General features: G+C 46.3%; 1 protein-coding gene across 2 annotated transcripts in view; it reads left to right on the top strand.

Annotated features, from left to right (window-relative positions):
• The first annotated feature begins 1577 nt into the window (after positions 1-1577).
• ABHD11 (abhydrolase domain containing 11) overlaps positions 1578-20818 on the top strand; it is an 88806-nt gene continuing 69565 nt past the window's right edge. The window contains exons 1-2 of one of the 2 annotated variants that reach the window (XM_030186093.1): positions 1578-1803; positions 15056-15191. In XM_030186093.1, coding sequence (XP_030041953.1) covers positions 1595-1803; positions 15056-15191 — 345 coding nt within the window. In that variant the 5' untranslated portion in view covers positions 1578-1594. The remainder of the gene's footprint in view (positions 1804-15055; positions 15192-20818) is intronic. The other variant, XM_030186094.1, reaches the window with a different exon arrangement.

Raw genomic sequence — 20818 nt, forward strand, 5'->3', positions numbered from 1 at the left:
ACAGGGTGCTGGGCTTGATGGACCCTTGGTCTTTTCCCAGTGTGGCATTACTTATGTACATTTAGGTACACTGGATATTTCTCTGTCCTAGGAGGGCTCACAATCTAAGTATGTACCTGAGGCAATGGAGGGATAAGTGACTTGCCCAAGATCACAAGAAGCAGCAGTGGGATTTGAAGCAGCCACCTCTGGATTACAAGACTGGTGCTCTAACCACTAGGCCACTCCTCCACTCCGTGTGTATTTAAAAGGTAAACTTCTACAAAACAGATGAAGAGGCTGTGAGGGTGTCCATGTGCCCCAATGAAAGGCGAATTTAATTCTACTTCCATTTAATTTCAATATATTCCATCATCTTTATTAACACCAGGCTTCCCAAGGCAGATTAGAACCAGGGGCGTATCTGAACTGCGGCGGTAGGGGGGGCCAGGGCCAGAGTGAGGGGGCACATTATAGCCCCCCCCCCCCGCCATTGCCGATCCCCCTCCCCCCAGCCGCTGCTTTGCCAATCTCCCCCCGCCGTTGCTGTCGCCTACCTTCGCTGGCGGGGGACCCCAACCCCCGCCAGCCGAGGTCCGCGTCCTCCTGCCACTGCCGGCTGCCTGTAAAAGAATTCCTTCAGCTGGCGGGGGACCCCCAACCCCCGCCAGCCAAGCCGAGGTCCTTTCATTTCTTCCACTAAAGCTGGCGCCGAAAGTTTCTTCTGAGTCTGACGTCGCTGCACGTTGTATGTGCAGGACGTCAGACTCAGAAGAAACTTTCGGCGCCAGCTTTAGTGGAAGAAATGAAAGGACCTCGGCTTGGCTGGTGGGGGTTCCCCGCCAGCTGACGAAATTCTTTTAAAGGCAGCGGCAGGAGGACGCGGACCTCGGCTGGCGGGGGTTGGGGTTCCCCGCCAGCGAAGGTAGGCGACAGCAACGGAGGGGGAGGGTTGGCAGCGGTAGGGGGGTCCAGGGCGAAATCTGCGGGAGCCCAGGCCCCACGCAGATACGCCCCTGATTAGAACAACAGTTAAGATGAACCCATCAGGAAACAGGATATCTTCACTGAAATTTGGCCATCTGTATTGCATACAGTGTATTTATTTATTTAGTTTTTAGTGTAGAAAAATGAGCACAAAATACAGTTTAAAATTGCTGTTTCTACCAGCTATAATAATTGTTTAAGTTGTTTTAGTGATATTCAATTGTTATTTCATGATACTTATATCTACATATGGCAAGCTTTCAAAAAAATTAAAAAGATGTCCAATAAGTAAAAAATAAAATATTTTGTCCTCCACCTTTTAAAGGCACTGCCTATCCAAAGGAAACAGCTTTAGACTTGTTACAGATGGTCCAACAATAAAGAACGACAACGTGGATGCAGCAGCTCATAGATTTGCTTGCTTTGTTTTGAGTGTACTACAGATGACTCTCTTTGTTAAATTGTACAGCGCTGCGTAACCCTAGTAGCGCTCTAGAAATGTGTAGTAGTAGTATGACGGCTGCGCGGGGGAGTGGAAACAGAGATTAACCAAATTGGCTTCCTTGCTTACAGTGGACTACATCGCCTCACTTCCACTTCTGTCTATTAAACCTCCTTGATTGATAATATGCACAAAGCCGTGTCACGTGCCAGGAGAGAGCGCGGTCACGTGGTGAGCGCACGGTTAGCCTGTGGCAGAAGTTCTGTCTGGTGGGGGATGTATCAGCTCTGTGCCCGGCTTTGGAGGCAGATTGGAAGCGGCAGCTGGGCACGTTCACACCGTTACAGCCCGGCATATTTATCCAATCCTTTGAGACGGAAGTGCAGCGGGGACCGGTGAGTCTGGGAACCCGGCCCGTGGCTATGACGCATGAGACTGGCGCGCGATCTCTGACGTCTGAGCGGTTAGTTTCGTCCAGTGGCGCGGGGGTGTGGATGCAGTTGCCGAAGGGGCGCTTAGTGGGTCGAACGTGTAGTGGCTGTCTTTCGTGGGCAACGCTCATAGAAAAATACCTCCATATTTCGCCTGGATGGAATATTTGACCGTTTTTCCACCAGTCCTGATTTGGAAATATGAGGCGCGGCGCTTCCCTCCGACACTGTCCGTGGACTCGTCCAATAGACATCTGGGTTAGGGAATGTGGGAGCGGTTGGTGATGGCGTAGTCGTGCGTCAATGTTTCCGCACGCGCAGTCGCGCACACGGCTCTCTGTGTTCAGGGAAGGAGTGCGCATGTGCGTGTGTAAGGCGCAGTCATTTTGTCTGCTATGCTGTAAAACGTCCCTGCACTGATTGTTCCTGCCTGTGCTTAAAGCTTGTCTGCATTGCAGTCTGGATGTCTCAAGGCCACCTGAAATTAAACATGACCAAAACCGAGCTTCTCATTCCCCCCCCCCCCCCAAACCCACCTCCCCCCCTTTTCTATTTCTCCCTGTCTCCTCTGCTGGAAACCTTGTGGTCATCTTTGACTCTTCTCTCTCTCCTTGGCTCCCTATCCGCTTCCGCATACAGTTCAGACTTCTCCTTTTGACCTACAAATGCATCCACTCCGCAGCTCCTCAGTACCTTTCCGCTCTCATCTTTCCCTACACTCCTCCCCGTGAACTCCATTCGCTGGTTAAATGTCTCCTGTTGTCCCCCTTCTCCCCCACTGCTAACTCCAGGCTCCGTTCCTTCTATCTTGCTGCTCCCTATGCCTGGAATAGACTCCCTGAGCCGGTACATCAGGTTCAGTCTCTGGCTGTCTTCAAGTCTAGGCTTAAAGCACACCTCTTTGCTACTGCTTTCAACTCCTAACCATGACTCTCTTACTCATCACCCTCACTTATCACCCCTAACAGTGCAATTTCCCCACCCCTAGCTGTCTGTTCGTCTGTCCAGTTTAGATTGTAAGCTCTGTTTAGCAGGGACTGTCTTTTCATGTTTATTTGTACAGCGCTGCGTAAGTCTAGAAATGTTTAATAGTAGTAGTACTTCTCTGCTCATATCCAGCAGATCGCCAAGACCTGTTGTTTCTTTCATTACAACATCCGTAAAATCCGCCCCTTTCTTTCAGAGCACTCTACCAAAACCCTCATCCACACCCTTGTCACCTCTCGTTTAGACTACTGCAATCTACTTCTTGCTGGCCTCCTACTTAGTCACCTGTCCCTCCAATCGGTTCAAAACTCTGCTGCCCGTCTCGTCTTCCGCCAGGGTTGCTTTACTCATACTACCCCTCTCCTCAAGTCGCTTCACTGGCTCCCTATCCGTTTTCGTATCCTGTTCAAACTTCTTTTACTAACCTATAAATGTACTCACTCTGCTGCTCCCCAGTATCTCGCCACACTCGTCGTTCCCTACACCCCTTCCCGTGCACTCCATTCCCTGGATAAATCCTTCTTATCTGTTCCCTTCTCCGCTACTGCCAACTCCAGACTTCCCGCCTTCTGTCTCGCTGCACCCTACGCCTGGAATAAACTTCCTGAGCCCCTACGTCTTGCCCCATCCTTGACCACCTTTAAATCTAGATTGAAAGCCCACCTCTTTGACATTGCTTTTGACTCATAACCATTTGTAACCTCTCGCTTCCACCTACTCTCCTCTCCTCTATCCTCTACACATAGTAACATAGTAGATGACGGCAGAAAAAGACTTGCATGGTCCATCTAGTCTGCCCAAGATAAACTCATATCTTGAATTTGTACCTGTCTTTTTCAGGGCACAGACCGTATAAGTCTGCCCAGCAGTATTTCCCGCCTCCCAACCACCAGTCCCGTCTCCCATCACCGGCTCTGGTACAGACCGTATAAGTCTGCCCTCCCCTATCCTAGCCTCCTAACCACCAACCCCTCTTCCCCCCACCTGCTCCGCCACCCAATTTCAGCTAAGCTTCTGAGGATCCATTCCTGCTGCACAGGATTCCTTTATGCATATCCCACGCATGTTTGAATTCCGTTACCATTTTCATCTCCACCACCTCCCGCGGGAGGGCATTCCAAGCATCCACCACCCTCTCTGTGAAAAAATACTTCCTGACATCTTTTTTGAGTCTGCCCCCCTTCAATCTCATTTCATGTCCTCTCGTTCTACCGCCTTCCCATCTCCGGAAAAGATTTTTTTGCGGATTAATACCTTTCAAGTATTGGAACGTCTGTATCATATCACCCCTGTTCCTCCTTTCCTCCAGGGTATACATGTTCAGGTCAGCAAGTCTTTGGTCATACGTCTTGGAACGCAAATCCCATACCATTCTCGTAGCTTTTCTTTGCACCGCTTCCATTTTTTTAACATCCTTCGCAAGGTACGGCCTCCAAAACTGAACACAATACTCCAGGTGGGGCCTCACCAACGACTTGTACAGGGGCATCAACACTTCCTTTCTTCTGCTGATCACACCTCTCTCTATACAGCCTAGCAACCTTCTTGCTACGGCCACCGCCTTGTCACACTGTTTCGTCGCCTTCAGATCCTCGGATACTATCACTCCAAGATCCCTCTCCCCCTCAGTACCTATCAGACTCTCCCCGCCTAACACATACGTCTCTCGTGGGTTTCTACTCCCTAAATGCATCACTTTGCATTTCTTCGCATTGAATTTTAATTGCCAAACCTCAGACCATTCTTCTAGCTTCCTCAGATCCCTTTTCATGCTTTCCACTCCCTCCCGGGCGTCCACTCTGTTGCAACTCTTAGTATCATCCGCAAATAGGCAAACTTTACCTTCTAACCCTTCGGCAATGTCACTCACAAATATATTGAACAGAATCGGCCCCAGCACCGATCCCTGAGGCACTCCGCTACTCACCTTTCCCTCCTCCGAGCGAACTCCATTTACCACCACCCTCTGTCTTCTGTCCGTCAACCAGTTCCTAATCCAGTTCACCACTTCGGGACCTATCTTCAGCCCATCTAGTTTATTTAAGAGCCTCCTGTGAGCAAAGTTAGAAATGGTTTGATCCCTATTCAGAGCTCAACCCTTACCTCCTGCTGTGTAATGATTAAGTCCCAAGTGCCAGCTAACTACTGTTAAGGCAATTCTCTGGGTGGGACCAGAATTTTCAAATGATTTAACTTCCAAAATTGCCCTAGAATATAAAAAATACACTTTCCTTGTTGTAATATAAATCCAGATATTCCCAATAATTATATCAGTTTCAACAATGTAAAATGCACTTTAGAGCCCCAATACAATACAGCCTCCCTCTCAGAGCTTGGTAGGAAGAGAAAAAGAAAGAAAATAAGAGGTTTCACAGGGCAAAATTAATTAAGCACTAAGCATTAAATTAAAGAGAATATCAGGAATCTCACCTATAGACAGAAAGTTGAGAAGTTTGGAATTTAAAAGGTCCAAATTTGTTATACTTTGGAGGAGTTTGCTTCAGGTACAGACAGAGAGGTCAGACATTCATTGATTTGCTTGCTTTATTTTTTGTCTATTAGATTGTAAGCTCTTTGAGCAGGGACTGTCTTTCTTCTATGTTTGTTCAGCGCTGTGTATGCTTTATAGCGCTATATAAATGCTAAATAGTAGTAGTAGTTAAATTAGGAGTTCTCTCGACCTAGCCCTGGAGACACACTAGCCAGTCAAGTTTTTTTTTCAGCATATAAAGAATATGCCCGAGACGTTTGCCTACGTTGGAAGTACTGCATGCGGTTTTCTATCTCATTCGTATTCATTGTGGTTATCCTGAAAACCTGACTGGCTGGGTGATTCTTGAGGACTGGGTCGAGTACTCTTAATTTAAAAGCTTTAAGCACGAGCAGGAAGAAATAATTAGTGTTAAAAAGTGTGGAGAGGTTTTTCTAGCAGCATAGCTCTTTAGCACACATATGTACCCCATCCCTGGACAGACATATATAGATATAGCTTTGTGACCTGCTGTTTTAAAACAGTTCCAAATGAGGGGTTGGGACCAGAGGTGAGCACAGTGAAGGAAACAACAGGAAATCCACAGGAGGGTGAGGGGTTGATAGTAATGTGATGGGGATAGGGACCAGATTACGACGCAGCTGCCTCTTGAATTTCAGTCTTTATCGTGCCTGCTGCTCGACCAACATGTCTCCTTGCTGAATCAACAACTGTCCTCCTTTCTTGACCAACATGCCCCCCTCCTTTCTTCCAAACCACCTCGTCCCCATGCAGCCCCCTGGTTTTCCTTGTCCCTTCGCCTCCTTCGTTCCTACCTCTGCTCTGTTGAGCGTAGATGGCACAAATCATGCTTACCTGAACATACTACTACCACTACTACTACTATTTAGCATTTTTATAGCACTACAGAGCGTACGCAGTGCTGCACAAACATAGAGGAAAGACAGTCCCTTCACTCCCTCTTCCTATCCTGTTACTACTACAAAGAGTACAGTCAAGCGCTCTGCCTTACCAAATGTGACTTCTATAGCAGACAGATTTTCCATTCCCTCAAGTCATAAGTACATAAGTAATGCCACACTGAGAAAAGACCAAGTATCCATCGACCCCAGCATCCTGTCCACGACAGCGGCCAATCCAGGCCAAGGGCACCTGGTGAGCTTCCCAAACGTACAAACATTCTATACATGTTATTCCTGGAATTGTGGATTTTTCCCAAGTCCATTTAGTAGTGGTTTATGGACTTGTCCTTTAGGAAACCGTCTAACCCCATTTTAAACTCTGCTAAGCTAATCGCCTTGACCATGCTCTCTGGCAACGAATTCCAGAGTTTAATTATGCATTGGGTGAAGAACAATTTTCTCCGATTTGTTTTAAATTTACTACACTGTAGTTTCATCGCATGCTCCCTAGTCCTAGTATTTTTGGAAAGCGTGAACAGACGCTTCACATCCACCTGTTCCACTCCACTCATTATTTTATAAACCTCTATCATGTCTCCCCACAGCCATCTCTTCTCCAAGCTGAAAAGCCCTAGCCTCCTTAGTCTTTCTTCATAGGGAAGTTGTCCCATCCCCGCTATCATTTTAGTCGCCCTTTGCTGCACCTTTTCCAATTCTACTATATCTTTCTTGAGATGCGGCGACCAGAATTGAACACAATACTCAAGGTGCGGTTGCACCATGGAGCGATACAACGGCATTATAACATCTTCACACCTGTTTTCCATACTTTTCCTAATAATACCCAACATTCTATTCGCTTTCCTAGCCGCAGCAGCACACTGAGCAGAAGGTTTCAGTGCATTATCGACGACGACACCCAGATCCCTTTCTTGGTCCCTAACTCCTAATGTGGAACCTTGCATGATGTAGCTATAATTCGGATTCTTTTTTCCCACATGCATCACCTTGCATTTGCTCACATTAAATGTCATCTGCCATTTAGCCGGCCAGTCTCCCAGTCTCGTAAGGTCCTCTTGTAATTTTTCACAATCCTGTCGCGAGTTAACGACTTTGAATAACTTTGTGTCATCAGCAAATTTAATTACCACGCTAGTTACTCCCACCTCTAAATCATTTATAAATATATTAAAAAGCAGCGGTCCTAGCACAGACCCCTGAGGAATCCCACTAACTACCCTTCTCCATTGTGAATACTGCCCATTTATCCCCACTCTCTGTTTCCTATCCTTCAACCAGTTTTTAATCCACAATAGGACATTTCCTCCTATCCCATGACTCTCCAATTTCCTCATGTACCTTGTCAAACGCCTTTTGAAAGTCCAGATACACAATATCAACCGGCTCCCCTTTGTCCACATGTTTGTTTACTCCTTCAAAGAATTGAAGTAAATTGGTCAGGCAAGATTTCCTCACACACAAGCCGTACTGACTTGGTCTCAGTAATCCATGTCCTTGGATGTGCTCTGTAATTTTGTTTTTGATAATAGCTTCTACCATTTTCCCCGGCACCGACGTCAGACTCACCGATCTATAATTTCCCAGATCTCCCCTGGAACCTTTTTAAAAAATGGGCGTTACATTGGCCACCCTCCAATCTTCCGGTACCACGCTCGATTTTAAGGATAAATTGCATATCACTAACAGTAGCTCCGCAAGCTCATTTTTCAGTTCTATCAGTACTCTAGGATGAATACCATCCGGTCCAGGAGATTTGCTACTCTTCAGTTTACTGAACTGCCCCGTTACGTCCTCCAGGTTTACCGTGAAGTCAGTAAGTTTCTCCGACTCGTCCGCTTGAAATACCAAGTCGGAGCCAAGCCTTCTTCCATGTCCTTAACAATATTGCCCCTTCCTCTACCATTTCCCTTGATTATGACCATTCTATCCTCCCTCTTGACACCCTCACAGGCTCTTGGCAGTCCAGAACACTTCCCTTCATTCAGCGCTTCAATCTGCACCTGGTTCCCATTTTCTCCACCTTCCACCCTTCTCATCAGTTCCCCTCTCCCAGTTTTCCTCCCTCACCCTCCTCTTGTGGCCCTTTGCTCTCCCCATTCCCTCTGTCCCTCTTCATCTTGGTCCTTCTTTAACTTTCCTACTTTGTTATCCCTATCGAAAACCTTGGCCTCCCTTAATCCCTCCTCTTCTTCTGCTGATCCATGGTCTGCATCTTTGATTAAACGCCTCTCCCACCACCTCCTTCCCCATCTGCTCCCACTGCTGTCAGTGTCACTTTCCAATGGCATTCTGCCAACCGCCTGGAAACATGCACTTGTTTGGCCTTTTCTTAAAGAAACCACACCTTTGTCCTCCAGTTTCTGACCTTCACTTTTTCTCCAGCTCAGCATATTTTATTTATATTTTATAATGACATTTGTATCTCAAACAGAGTTTGATCCCAGGATGCTGGGTGCTGCACTAACCATTAGGCCACTCCATTCTTATCAATCATGCTTTCGGACTAATCACAGCACCGAAACACTGTTGTTATTGGCTCTATACGACGTCTGTGCCTCTTGATCAGCAGTGTTCTGTGATTTTGGTTTCTCTTGACCTGTCTTCTGCTTTGGATTTGGTAGATCACACGCTTCTCTGCCATCTTTACTGTATCGATATCACTATTAAGCAAAATTCACTCTTACTGTAACCAACATGGATCATTCTAGGAATTTCCCTCGACCTTTCAGCAGCCTTTGATCTCGTAAATCACCCTACTAATTTGTTATCTAACTGCAATAGGGCTCTCTGGTGTAGTTCTCTCTTAGTTTACTTCTTTACTTTCACATCGTTCTTTTCAGGTTGTTACTCCCACTTCTACTTCATAGATTAGGGAGCTTCATTATGGTGTTCCTCAGGGATCTGTTCTGTCCCCTCTCCTATTCAACCTGTTCTTAAGTCCTCTTGCAGCGCTTATCAGATCTTTGGGGATCTCAGCCTATTTCTATGCAGTTGATATCCTTCTTATTTATCCTACTGATTCATCTTCTTTCCTGATTGCCCCACTCTATGCCTGTCTAGAGACTGTTGCAACTGGTTATCCAAACACCAACTTGAGCTTAACCCCAACAAAAGAGTTGCCTGTTGGTTCTCTGGTTATATATTTCCGCCCTCCACCCCTGTTATTTTCGTTGGCAAGCAACGACGCAAACAAATTTTTCTGGAGACGGGAAGGCGGTAGAACTAGAGGACATGAATTGAGGTTGAAGGTGGGGGGGGGGCAGACTCAGGAAAAATGTCAGGAAGTATTTTTTTCACAGAGAGGGTGGTGAATACTTGGAATGGCCTTCCGCGGGAGGTGCTGGAGATGAAAACGGTAACGGAATTTTAAAATGCGTGGGATAAACACAAAAGAATCCTGTTCAGACGGAATGGATGCACAGAAGCTTAGCAGAGATTGGGTGGCAACACTGGTAATTGAGAAGCAAAGCTAGTGTTGGGCAGACTTCTACAGTCTGTGCCCTGAAAATGGCAAGGACAAATCAAGGTCAGGTATTCATATAAGGAGCACATACAATGAGTTTATCTTGTTGGGCAGAGTGGATGGACCGTACTACGTAAAGCAAAGATAGTCCAGAGTGTGAGCAGACTCAGGGTATTCCACAAAACAGGTTTATTAGCCATTGACACAACTTGGCCAAGTTTCGGCACTTATGCCTTTGTCAGGGGTCAAATGCTTCTCCTTCATATAAAAGTAAGTAGCTAAGTTAAAATGCATTGTGCGCTAGATGCTAGTTACCGTTATGCAAATTTGTATAACTTACTTTCATACGGATGAGAAGCATTTGACCCCTGATGAAGTCGGGTCAATGGCAAATAAAACAGTTTTGTGGAATACTGAGTATACTCACTCTGGACTACCTCTGCTTTGTGTCGTTGCTTGTGTTGAGTTTGCAGGGTTTTTACTCTCTTGGGAAAGCCAATCCAGTGTCACAATTTTGTTATCTGGGGTAATCCTTGACTCTTTGTCATTTTTGCTGCATGTCGCCTAGTTATCAAAACTTTGTTTCATCACCTTCATCCATCACTTTTTCAATTGCATTGGCCTTCCTATTAAGGCCAGGGTTGTTTTTAAGCTCTGAGCTCTCAGATTTCAGACTTTATATGGCACTGCTCCTGATTATATGTTGCCCCTTGTTACTTTGCCTTCTCGCAATGCCACTTGTGGTGCGAGAGACTGTCTGCGTCTTCATTTTCCTGCATGTAAGAAAATAGTTTATAAGGCAATTTATTCTACTTTTTCTTACTAAGCATGATTACTTAGTTTTTTGCAAGTTTTTGACATCTTTATTTAAAAAAAAAAGTTACTGTTCATTGATGCTGATGCCTAGTTTTTTCTCCCCCCCCCCCCCCCCCCACTGTTTCCTTTTTTATATATGTGGAAGTATGATTTTTATTTCATATTTTGTACTGTCCTTTTATTTATTTATGGTTCATTTGTATCCCACATTTTCCCACTCATGCAGGCACAATGTGGCTTACAGAAAGTTAAGTAAATTTACAATGTAAGAAAATATTGAAAAGTATACAAGAATAGACAGGGGGAACAGTAGCTAACAAGGGGAAACTAAGCAGGGTGAGGGTCAGGAAGGGTGCATCAATCAGCAGAGTAAATAGGGTAGTAAGTTTTGGCAAAGAAGTAGGTCTTCAGCCACATTGAACTTGAATTTGTGTGGGAAAATGTAATAAATAACACTTTCCATTCACTGATTCTGTCCTTTTTCACTTCCCATCTGGATTATTGTAATGTTATTGAGTTCCACCACTTGGAGCCCAGGTAACTAAATCCTGCAATGTAGACGGTTTTGTAAGTTATGTTTCTGGAGTTGGGTAGGTGAAGGTGTTGCAGGAATTACCACTAGTGTTAGCAGAATCTGTGGTACTTCAGGAATCAAACAGCACACACCAGAATGAGGGAGAAATCTTCTTTATTTGCCAGCAAACAAAGTAGGACATCAGCACTAAGTCTCTTCTTCAGCTCTCTCTGGATCCTGCATCTCTTGTCTGTCCTCTCTCTCCTTCTTCTGTCTGTTCCCACGTAAGCTGCCTCTGCTCCCAGTTATATACAGTTCTAACCCCCTCCTAGCCCCCCTTACTTTCCAGATGGTAAAGAATAGATTAATTACCCTGTCTCAACCAATCATCTCTATACATTTATTCCAAAATATCAGTTACATAGGTTTGATATTTCCTAACTGACCTATGACCTGGGGCCTCTCACGCTAGACAATATGGCACCAGAACTCTTGCATTTTATTATTATTCACATAATCCCAGTCATAGCTTAAACTGGGTTCATTTAGGGGCTAAGAGGCCAGTCTTGCTTAATGGCATACAGATATAGTTTGTTATTACTTTCAGGACCATTCCTACATTTACCTATAATTAATCAAGACTTTTCTTGACCTCTTTCACCTATTAGCTTCATACATTGAACTAGCTAGGACTGTGGATAATTCAAACCAGATGATGACCTTTTCAACTGCAGTCTTACTTGTAAAGTAACACTGAGTTGAACAGACATTCCACACAGAATTATTAATTACACAGAATAAAACATATTCTAAAATAAGCAGAAATCAAAATTCCTTATAAGGCACAATCTAAATATTTATAATGGTATCTAACCTGTTTCCTTCTAACTAGCATTTTAAACTAATCCTGTAAACTACAATATGCCTGGCTTTGCTGATCCCCTCAAGATTTAATGGCCTCCAGCTGTGGTAAAATAATATCTATGAACTAGCCTTAACCATCCATCACTCACAAGGGTCAAAGAAAGTTTCTCTCTCTGACCTTTCTAACCTTTAGCCCGGCAAACGTTAAACTTCTAAATAATCTAAACCATATGACATTCCTCCATCACTTTACTTTACAGAACTGAAGAGTTAAAACAGAATTAACAATTTCTTTGCCCATGGCTGTCTCAAAGGAGTAGGTATTCCTTGGGTTTCTGGGCATGAATTTCTTGGGGATAGCTCAATCATATCTAGCATATATCCAGGAGACATACCAAATAGTATCTTGTAGATGAGGGTGCTGGCTTTGAAGATTAGTCTTGCCTTGATTAGCAGCCAGTGTAGTATTTCGAGCAGTGGAGTAGCGCTTTCATATTTTGACTTCTTGAATATTAGTCTTGTTGCCGTGTTTTGGATGGTTTTTCTGCAATTTTAATGTGTTTCCTTGCACCCTATGTATACTGTATTACAGTGGTCTAGTTGTGATAGTATCGTCGATTGTACTGTTATCCTGAAAGGTCGTCTCGGAAAATAGTCTCTGAATCTTCTCAGTTTCCATATTGTTCTAAAGCATTTTGATGTTACTGCTTGAGTAGAGAGGTGTGGTAGCCGTGTTAGTCCACTTTTGTACGTCTAGTAGCGCTATAGAAATGATAAGTAGTAGTAGTAATCAATAGAAATAAAACAATAGAAATAAAATGTTACTGCTGATATTTGTCCAGTGATAGATGTGTAGATAGAATAATTCCCAATATTTTTAGTTGTGTTTCAATTTGGTATGTTTGATGGTTGATTGTGAAATTTTGGTGAGATATGGGGTTATGCGGGCTGGAGGATGTTATAATGCCGTTATATCACTCCATGGTGTGACCGCACCTGGAGTATTGTGTTCAGTTCTGGTCGCCTCATCTCAAAAAAGATATAAAGGAATTGGAGAAGGTGCAGAGAAGGGCAACAAAAATGATAAAAGGGATGGGACGACTACCCTATGAAGAGAGGTTAAGACGGCTAGGATTCTTTAGCCTGGAAAGAAGGCGGCTGAGAGGTGATTTGATAGAGGTTTACAAAATAATGAGCGGGATAGAGCGGACAGATGTGAAGTGTTTGTTCACGCTTTCTAACAATAATAGAACCAAGGGACACAAGATGAAATTAGAATGTGGTAGGTTTAATACAAATCGGAGAAAGTTTTTCTTTACTCAGCGCGTAGTTAGACTCTGGAACTCATTGCCGGAGAAGGTAGTGACGGCAGCTGGCCTTGCTGAGTTTAAAGGGGGTCTGGACAGATTTCTGAAGGAAAAGTCCATTGATCGTTATTAAATTTTGGTTTTTTTGCCAGGTTCTTGGGGCCTGGATTGGTCGCTGTCGGAGACAGAGTGCTGGGCTTGATGGACCTTTGGTCTTTTCCCAGTGTGGCAGTGCTTCTGTGCTTATGAGAGAACCAGAAATTTGTTTTTCTCTCAATTTGGTTTGAGTTTGAATATTTATGCCCAGTTTTCCATAAGGTCCAGGATCTGTTTTAACTTTGTCTATTATCTCTTTGATACTGGTATGTAGATGGTGACTTCATCTGCATATATGAATGAGTTGAAGTCCATTAGTTCCATTTCTCTGCCTAGTGGAACCATCAATACATACATTGTTGGTGATATTGTAGAACCCTGTGGTACCCTACACTCAGATATCCAGGAGGCTGATATCTGGTTGGACATCTTTATTACATAGGATCTGGTTTTTGGGAAACCATTGAACCATACAGCCACTGCACCGCGGATTCCCATGGCCATTTGTGTTGTGTGGTCTACTAGGTCGAACACACTTGATATATCGAATTGTGATAATAGTATATTCTGACCTTGGCTTATTAAGCTTCTGAACTTCGTTATCAGAGAAGTTGTGACCATCTCAGTGCTGTGTTGTGGTCTGAACCCTGATTGGCATTTATGGAGGATTGAGAATTTGTCAATTATTCTATTAGTTTTTGTGCTACCAAACCCTCCATCATTTTGGTCAATAGTGGTATTGAGGCCACTGGTCTGTAGTTTGTGAGATTGCTGATCTTACTTGTTGTAATAAAAGTGAATTTTAAAGATTGTTTTTCAACTCTGCCTTGACCGACCAGTGCACTCGGGGTCTGTATCTTTAATTAGAAGTAATTCTGTTTAACTTTCATTGGGTGAAAATAAGTTGGAATGTAGAAGATAAGACACAGCTCTAATTAATTTGGTATGTGAAGAGGGGGATGGTGCTTGTTTTCGAGTTCAGACTGGCTACCTGGACTTGGAAACATGTGACCACATTCCCACAGTATGGCTTGTTTACCTATTCTCAAGCATTCTGTAATTTTCCTTAGCTCTGAACATGAGTTCTAAGCCTTACAAAAAGGGGAGTTTCAGTGAAATTGGGAGTAACGTACGAACTGCACAGAGAACCTTGTTTCCTGGTCAAAGAAGCTCCTGGCTTTCGCTGTGAACAGGGCCCCCCCCCCCCCCAGCTGATGATGAGCCTGGATGATGTAAGGACCAGTGATGATTGTATATAGTGTACTGTTGCTTCTTTTCCTGGTCTAGGAACTCTTAGCATTGCTTAGATGTAGAGACCTGATGTAATGATTGTTTATAGATAGGTATTGTTTCTTTTTAGTTATATAGCTAATCATTGTGTGTGTGTATATATATATATATATATATATATATATAGTTTAATCATTGTATATATCTTAATCATTGTAGATTTTAGCACCTCTAATAAAAGTCTCATTTACCTAATATGAATCCAAAAGAATTCACAGTAATTACTTCGTTTATTAATGTGGATATATAGTATTGTTATAAAATTTGACTAGTGCCAGTACTTCAGACAAGCGAGGAATCTGGACTTTTTCCTCTGGCTACTGTTGGAAACAGGATACTAGATGGACCATTGGTTCTCATTCTGCTCTGTCACATTGTCCACTGCTCACACATTTCCCTCATCCCTTCAGAACTGCATTTCCTTGTCTGTTAAGTAATTTTTTTGCTCCCTTTGTTTTTTCTCAGTTCATTGATCTTGTCGTATGACCTGTTTGATGGGACTGTGCCCGATACGCCACTGGTTTTCCTTCATGGACTTTTTGGTAGCAAGTCTAACTTCCAGTCTATAGCCAAGGTCTTGGTTCAGAAGACAGGCAGGAAGGTAAGAACTGACTGCATGTAGAGTAATGGCCAAGCAATGAAGTTTGGAAGGGGATAAAGAGATACAATAGGGCTTGCCCTATCACTAGGTGAGCTAGGCAGTTGTCTAGGGTATCAGTGTGTGCAGTGGCTCAGTCTCCATTGCTGCCTTCATTTGTCTCCTCAGTTTCCTGCCATCTCATTCTAAAAACAGTTGAAGTCTGTTCTCTGTTCCTTCATCTGTCGAACATGCAGCCTGCTACGCAGCAAACGCCTTCATCTTCATGGGGGAAGGGGGTGACTGCTTCTTGCTGATCTTCAATTTAGTTTCTTGCGACTTCAGCAACAAATGTTTCCTTGTCATCAAGCAGATGAAGCCATTGCGTATGGGTTGTGTCCATCAACCAGCAGGGGGAGATAGAGAGCACTCAACTTTTCACAGTGCCTCATGGCCAGCTAGCTCCACTACCTCTTCAGTATTTTCTATCTCCCCAAGCAGGGTGGTTGCAGCTTCTTTGAGCTCCATCAAAAATCTGCCTGGGGGTGGCTCCTGGCTTGCCAGTTGTTAGCCGGGGTGTTAGAGGCTATAGCAGCTTCACTTTGAAGGCACATAGGTCAGCCCTTTCCCTGCCTTACCCATGCCCCCGTGGACATATTAGCTTGCTTTTCCCTGTCCTTTCCCACTCAGTGGATGCAGGCACATTGGTTCGCCTTTCTCTGTCTTTTCCACTTATCTGAGCCTCCGGAGTGTTTTTATTTACCTCTTTTGCCACTGCTTTCCTCACAGCGTTAAAAAAAAAATATATATATATATATATATATATATATATATATATATAATTAAAGTCGCGTTGCGCTTTAGCGCAGTGATCTTGGAAAAGAGTTTTTTTTTTTCTTGAGATTCTTCTGCAGGACCGGAGCTGTGATACTCTGTCTAGTGAGGTAAGAGTGTTTTCTGACTCCTCTGGGGTGGGCCCGCGATCGGGACGTTTTTGGCGCGAACCGCCATTTTTGAATTTTACCGCCGTTTTCGGCGATGGCTGCGGAGACTGTAAAGCGCTGTTCTAAATGTGGCAAGCGCAAATCAGCAGCGGGGCTCTGTAATTCGTGCTGTAGAGCCGGCCAGAGCATGGCGAGCGGCGATCTTTTGCGCTCTGAGCTGGCAGCGGATGCCATTTTGGATTTTCCACATGGCGCTGCCTCCGTTGCGACGGAGAGCCCTGAATCCGGGGGGAGGGGGGGGTCCTCTGAGTGAGGCTAATAATAGAACTGATAGCCCTGGGCAGGATCCTGGTGGTCAGGGAGCGGTTTTTTCCCCCTGATTTTGTTTTAATGCTGCATAGGACGTACATGCTTAAAAGAGCTCTTCCACAGGGATCTTCGGACCCTCTGCCTGCCCCCCCTTTGGATCCTGGCCTTTTGGCGTTGGCTTTGCCTGTTTCTTATCCTCCTGATAAACGCAGAAGGGCTAATTCCCCTTCTGAGTGTGGCGCACCCCCCCTTTTCCCCCCCCCCGTGGTCGGGCTATGAGGATTCTGAGAGGTCTGGCAGAACTTCTTGGGCTGAGGAGCCAGAGTCGGATGCAGAATTGCCACAGGAGCTTGATGATCCGTCTGTGGTGAGGATTTTCCACCGCGAGGAGCTGCCAGCGCTTATTTCGGATGCCTTACAAGCCCTCTCGATTGAAGATCCTGGGAGTGGCACAGCCTCCTCTGTTAATCCAAGGATGGCTAGTACCAGAAAGCCTGCTCGAGCCTTTCCTTTGCATGACTCCATCCAAGAGCTTATTTCGGCTCAATGTGCTGACCCCAAGGGACCTTTGGAGGTTGCCAGGGCTATGGAGCAATTACTACTACTACTACTACTACTTAACATTTCTAGAGCGCTACTAGGGTTACGCAGCGCTGTACAATTTAACAAAGAAGGACGGTCCCTGCTAAGGTGAGCTTACAATCTAAAGGACAAAATGTCAAGTTGGTGTAGTCTAGATTTCTAAGTATAGGTGTGGTGGTTAGGTGCCAAAGGCGACATTGAAGAGGTGGGCTTTGAGCAGTGATTTGAAGATGGGCAGGGAGGGGGCTTGGCGTATGTGCTCAGGGAGTTTGTTCCACGCTTGAGGTGAGGCGAGGCAGAAAGGGCGGAGCCTGGAGTTGGCGGTGGTGGAGAAGGGTACTGAAAGGAGGGATTTGTCTAGAGAACGGAGGTTACGGGTAGGAACGTAAGGGGAGATGAGGGTAGAGAGGTAAGGAGGGGCTGCGGATCGAGTGCATTTGTAGGTTAGTAGGAGACGCTTGAACTGTATGCGGTACCTGATCGGAAGCCAGTGAAGTGACGAGGAGAGGGGTGATATGAGTATATCGGTCCAGGCGGAAGATAAGACGTGCAGCCGAGTTCTGAATGGACTGAAGGGGGGATAGATGGCTAAGTGGGAGGCCAGTGAGGAGTAGGTTGCAGTAGTCAAGGCGAGAGGTAATGAGAGAGTGGATGAGAGGAAAGGGCGAATTTTGCTAATGTTATAGAGGAAGAAGCGACAGGTCTTGGCTATCTGCTGGATATGTGCAGAGAGGGAGGAGTCGAAGATGACACCGAGGTTGCGGGCAGATGAGACGGGGACGATGAGGGTGTTATCAACTGAAATAGAGAGTGGAGGGAGAGGAGAGGTGGGTTTGGGTGGGAAGACAAGAAGTTCGATCTTGGCCATGTTCAGTTTCAGGTGGCGATTGGACATCCATGCAGCAATGTCGGATAAGCAGGCCGATACTTTGGCCTGGGTTTCTGCAGTGATGTCTGGTGTGGAGAGATAAAGCTGGGTGTCGTCAGCATAGAGATGGTAGTGGAAGCTATGAGATGAAATCAGGGAGCCCAGGGAAGAGGTGTAGATTGAGAAAAGGAGGGGTCCAAGGACAGATCCCTGGGGGACTCCGACAGAGAGTGGGATAAGGGAGGAGGACGAACCCTGAGAGTGTACTCTGAAGGTACGATGGGAGAGATAAGAGGAGAACCAGGAGAGGACAGAGCCCTGGAATCCAAAGGAGGACAGAGTGTCAAGAAGTAAGTTATGATTGACAGTGTCAAAGGCGGCGGATAGGTCGAGGAGGATGAGGATGGAGTAGTGACCTTTGGATTTGGCGAGGAGTAGGTCATTGCAGACTTTAGATAGTGCCTTTTCTGTCGAGTGCAGGGGGCGAAAGCCGGATTGAAGCGGATCGAGAATGGCATGAGAGGAGAGAAAATCGAGGCAACGGCTGTGGACAGCGCGTTCAAGTATCTTGGAGAGGAAAGGTAGGAGGGAAATGGGGCGGTAGTTGGAGGGACAGGTAGGGTCAAGTGATGGCTTTTTGAGGAGGGGTGTGACTACGGCATGCTTGAAGGTGTCCGGGACAGTTGCAGTGGAAAGAGAGAGGTTAAGGATATGACAGATAGGGGGGGTGATAGTAGGAGAGATGGTGTTAAGTAAGTTGGTGGGGATGGGGTCTGAGGAACAGGTGGTGCATTTCGAGGAGGAGAGGAGATGGGCGGTTTCCTCTTCGGTGATATCAGGAAAAGAGGAGAAGGAGGCCTGGGTTGGTTGGTTGAGGGAGTGGGTAATGGGATGAAGAGGAGGGGAGGGTTTGGTGGTGAATTCAAGGTTGATCTTCTGGACCTTGTCGCGGAAGTAGTCAGCCAGTGATTGAGGAGAGAGTGAGGGGGGGTGGGAGCGGAGGGCACTTTGAGGAGGGAATTGAGGGTGGCGAAGAGACGACGAGGGTTAGAGCTGAGGGAATTGGTCAATTGGGTGTAATAGTCCTGTTTGGCGAGGAATAGGGAGGACTGGAAGGAGGATAACATGAATTTGTAGTGAATGAAATCAGTATGGGTGCGAGATTTCCTCCATAGGCGTTCAGCCGATCGGGTGCAGGAGCGAAGGTATCGGGTGCCAGGGGTCAGCCAGGGCTGGGGATTAGTACGCCTTGTGGGGCGGGAGACAGATGGTGCAAGGGTGTCAAGAGCAGAGGAGAGAGTGGCATTGTAAGTGGAGACAGCCTTGTCGACAGACTCTGGGGACATGATGGAAGGGAGGCGATCAGAGATAATAGAGGATAAGGTGGGGGAGTCGACAGCCAGGAGATTCCTGGAAGTGGTGGTTAGAGTTGGGCGGGACTGAGGGGGAGGGTGATGAAGTGTGAATGTGATCAGGTGATGGTCAGAGATAGGAAGAACTAATGTACAGAAATTGGAGGGTGAGCAGGTAGAAGAGAGGACGAGATCAAGACAGTGACCGGATTTGTGAGTAGGGGTGGTGGAGCTCACCTGGAGGTTGAAGGAGGAGGTTAGAGTGAGGAATTGAGAAGCGTATGAGTTGGATGGGTTATCAGTTGAAGTCACCAAGAATGAGGGATGGGGATGAGGGCTCAAGAAAAACGGAGAGCCAGGAATCGAAGTTGGTAAGGAAGGAAGGGAGGGACTTATCAGGGGGGCGGTAAATGACTGCAACTCTTAGTGGCAGCGGGTGGAATAGACGGATGGAGTGAACTTCAAAGGATGAGAAGCAGTGAGACTGAGGTAGGTGGAGAGGTTGAAAACTGCAGGAGGGCGAAAGTAGTAGCCCGACACCGCCACCGCGGCCAGCTGGGCGGGGTGAATGGGAGAAGAGAGAGCCTCCATGGCATAGGGCAGCAATTGAGGCAGAGTCGTCAGGGGTGAGCCAGATTTCAGTTAGGGCGAGCAGATGAAGGGAATGGGAGATGAAGAGATCGTGGGTGAAGGGAAGTTTGTTGCAGACTGAGTGGGCGTTCCACAGGGCACACGAGAAGGGGAGGGAGAGGAGGGGAATGGAGATGAGATTGGAGATATTGCGGGAACGTTTGCATAGATGAGGCGAGGACAGGTGTGGGGGTCCTGGGTTGGGATTGATGTCTCCCGCGGATAGCAGGAGAAGGAGTAAGAGAGAGCGGAGAAGGATGGGGGAGGTAGGGCGACAAAGGCGACGAAGACGGGGTGCGCATAAGAGGAATGGGGAAGGGTTCATGGCGGGAAGGAAGTGTTGAAGGTTGAGAGCTAGGAAGGAGGAGGAAGACAGTAGGGATGGTGAGGTGGGGGAGGACAGGGGTAGGTAGGGTATTGCAATGGTGAGTGGGACGGGAGAGGACAGGGCTGGGCAGTGAGTTCGTGTGGGGAAAAGATTAGGGAGGCATAGGGCAATGAATAGAATGTGAGTGGGGGCCATAAGTGATAACTGAGGTGTTTCGGGCAGGTAGCTGGACTGGGAGACAGGCAGGTTGAGGTGAGCAGTCGGGGAGGAGAGTGATGAACTGGCGGGAAGATGGACTGGGAGACAGGCAGGCAGGTGAGCAGTTGGGCAGGAGAGTGATGAGCTGGTAGGAAGATGGACAGGAGAGTGATGAGCTGGTAGGGAGATGGACTGGGGCAGGCAGGAACAGGTGATTGGGTAGCGGGCAGGCAGGTCGATTGGCTAGCAGTTCGGTACCGTAGCAGGACTGGAACAGTCTGGAGTGGTTTGGAGCAGAAGAGAGCAGAGCTGGATCAGGCAGGCAGTTCGATTGGCTAGCAGTTCGGTACCATAGCAGGACTGGAACAATCTGGAGTGGTTTGGAGCAGAAGAGAGCAGAGCTGGATCAGGCAGGCAGGTCGATTGGCTAGCAGTTCGGT

Source organism: Microcaecilia unicolor, chromosome 13, assembly GCF_901765095.1.
Source record: "Microcaecilia unicolor chromosome 13, aMicUni1.1, whole genome shotgun sequence".
In the NCBI taxonomy this organism is placed as follows: Eukaryota; Metazoa; Chordata; class Amphibia; order Gymnophiona; family Siphonopidae; genus Microcaecilia; species Microcaecilia unicolor.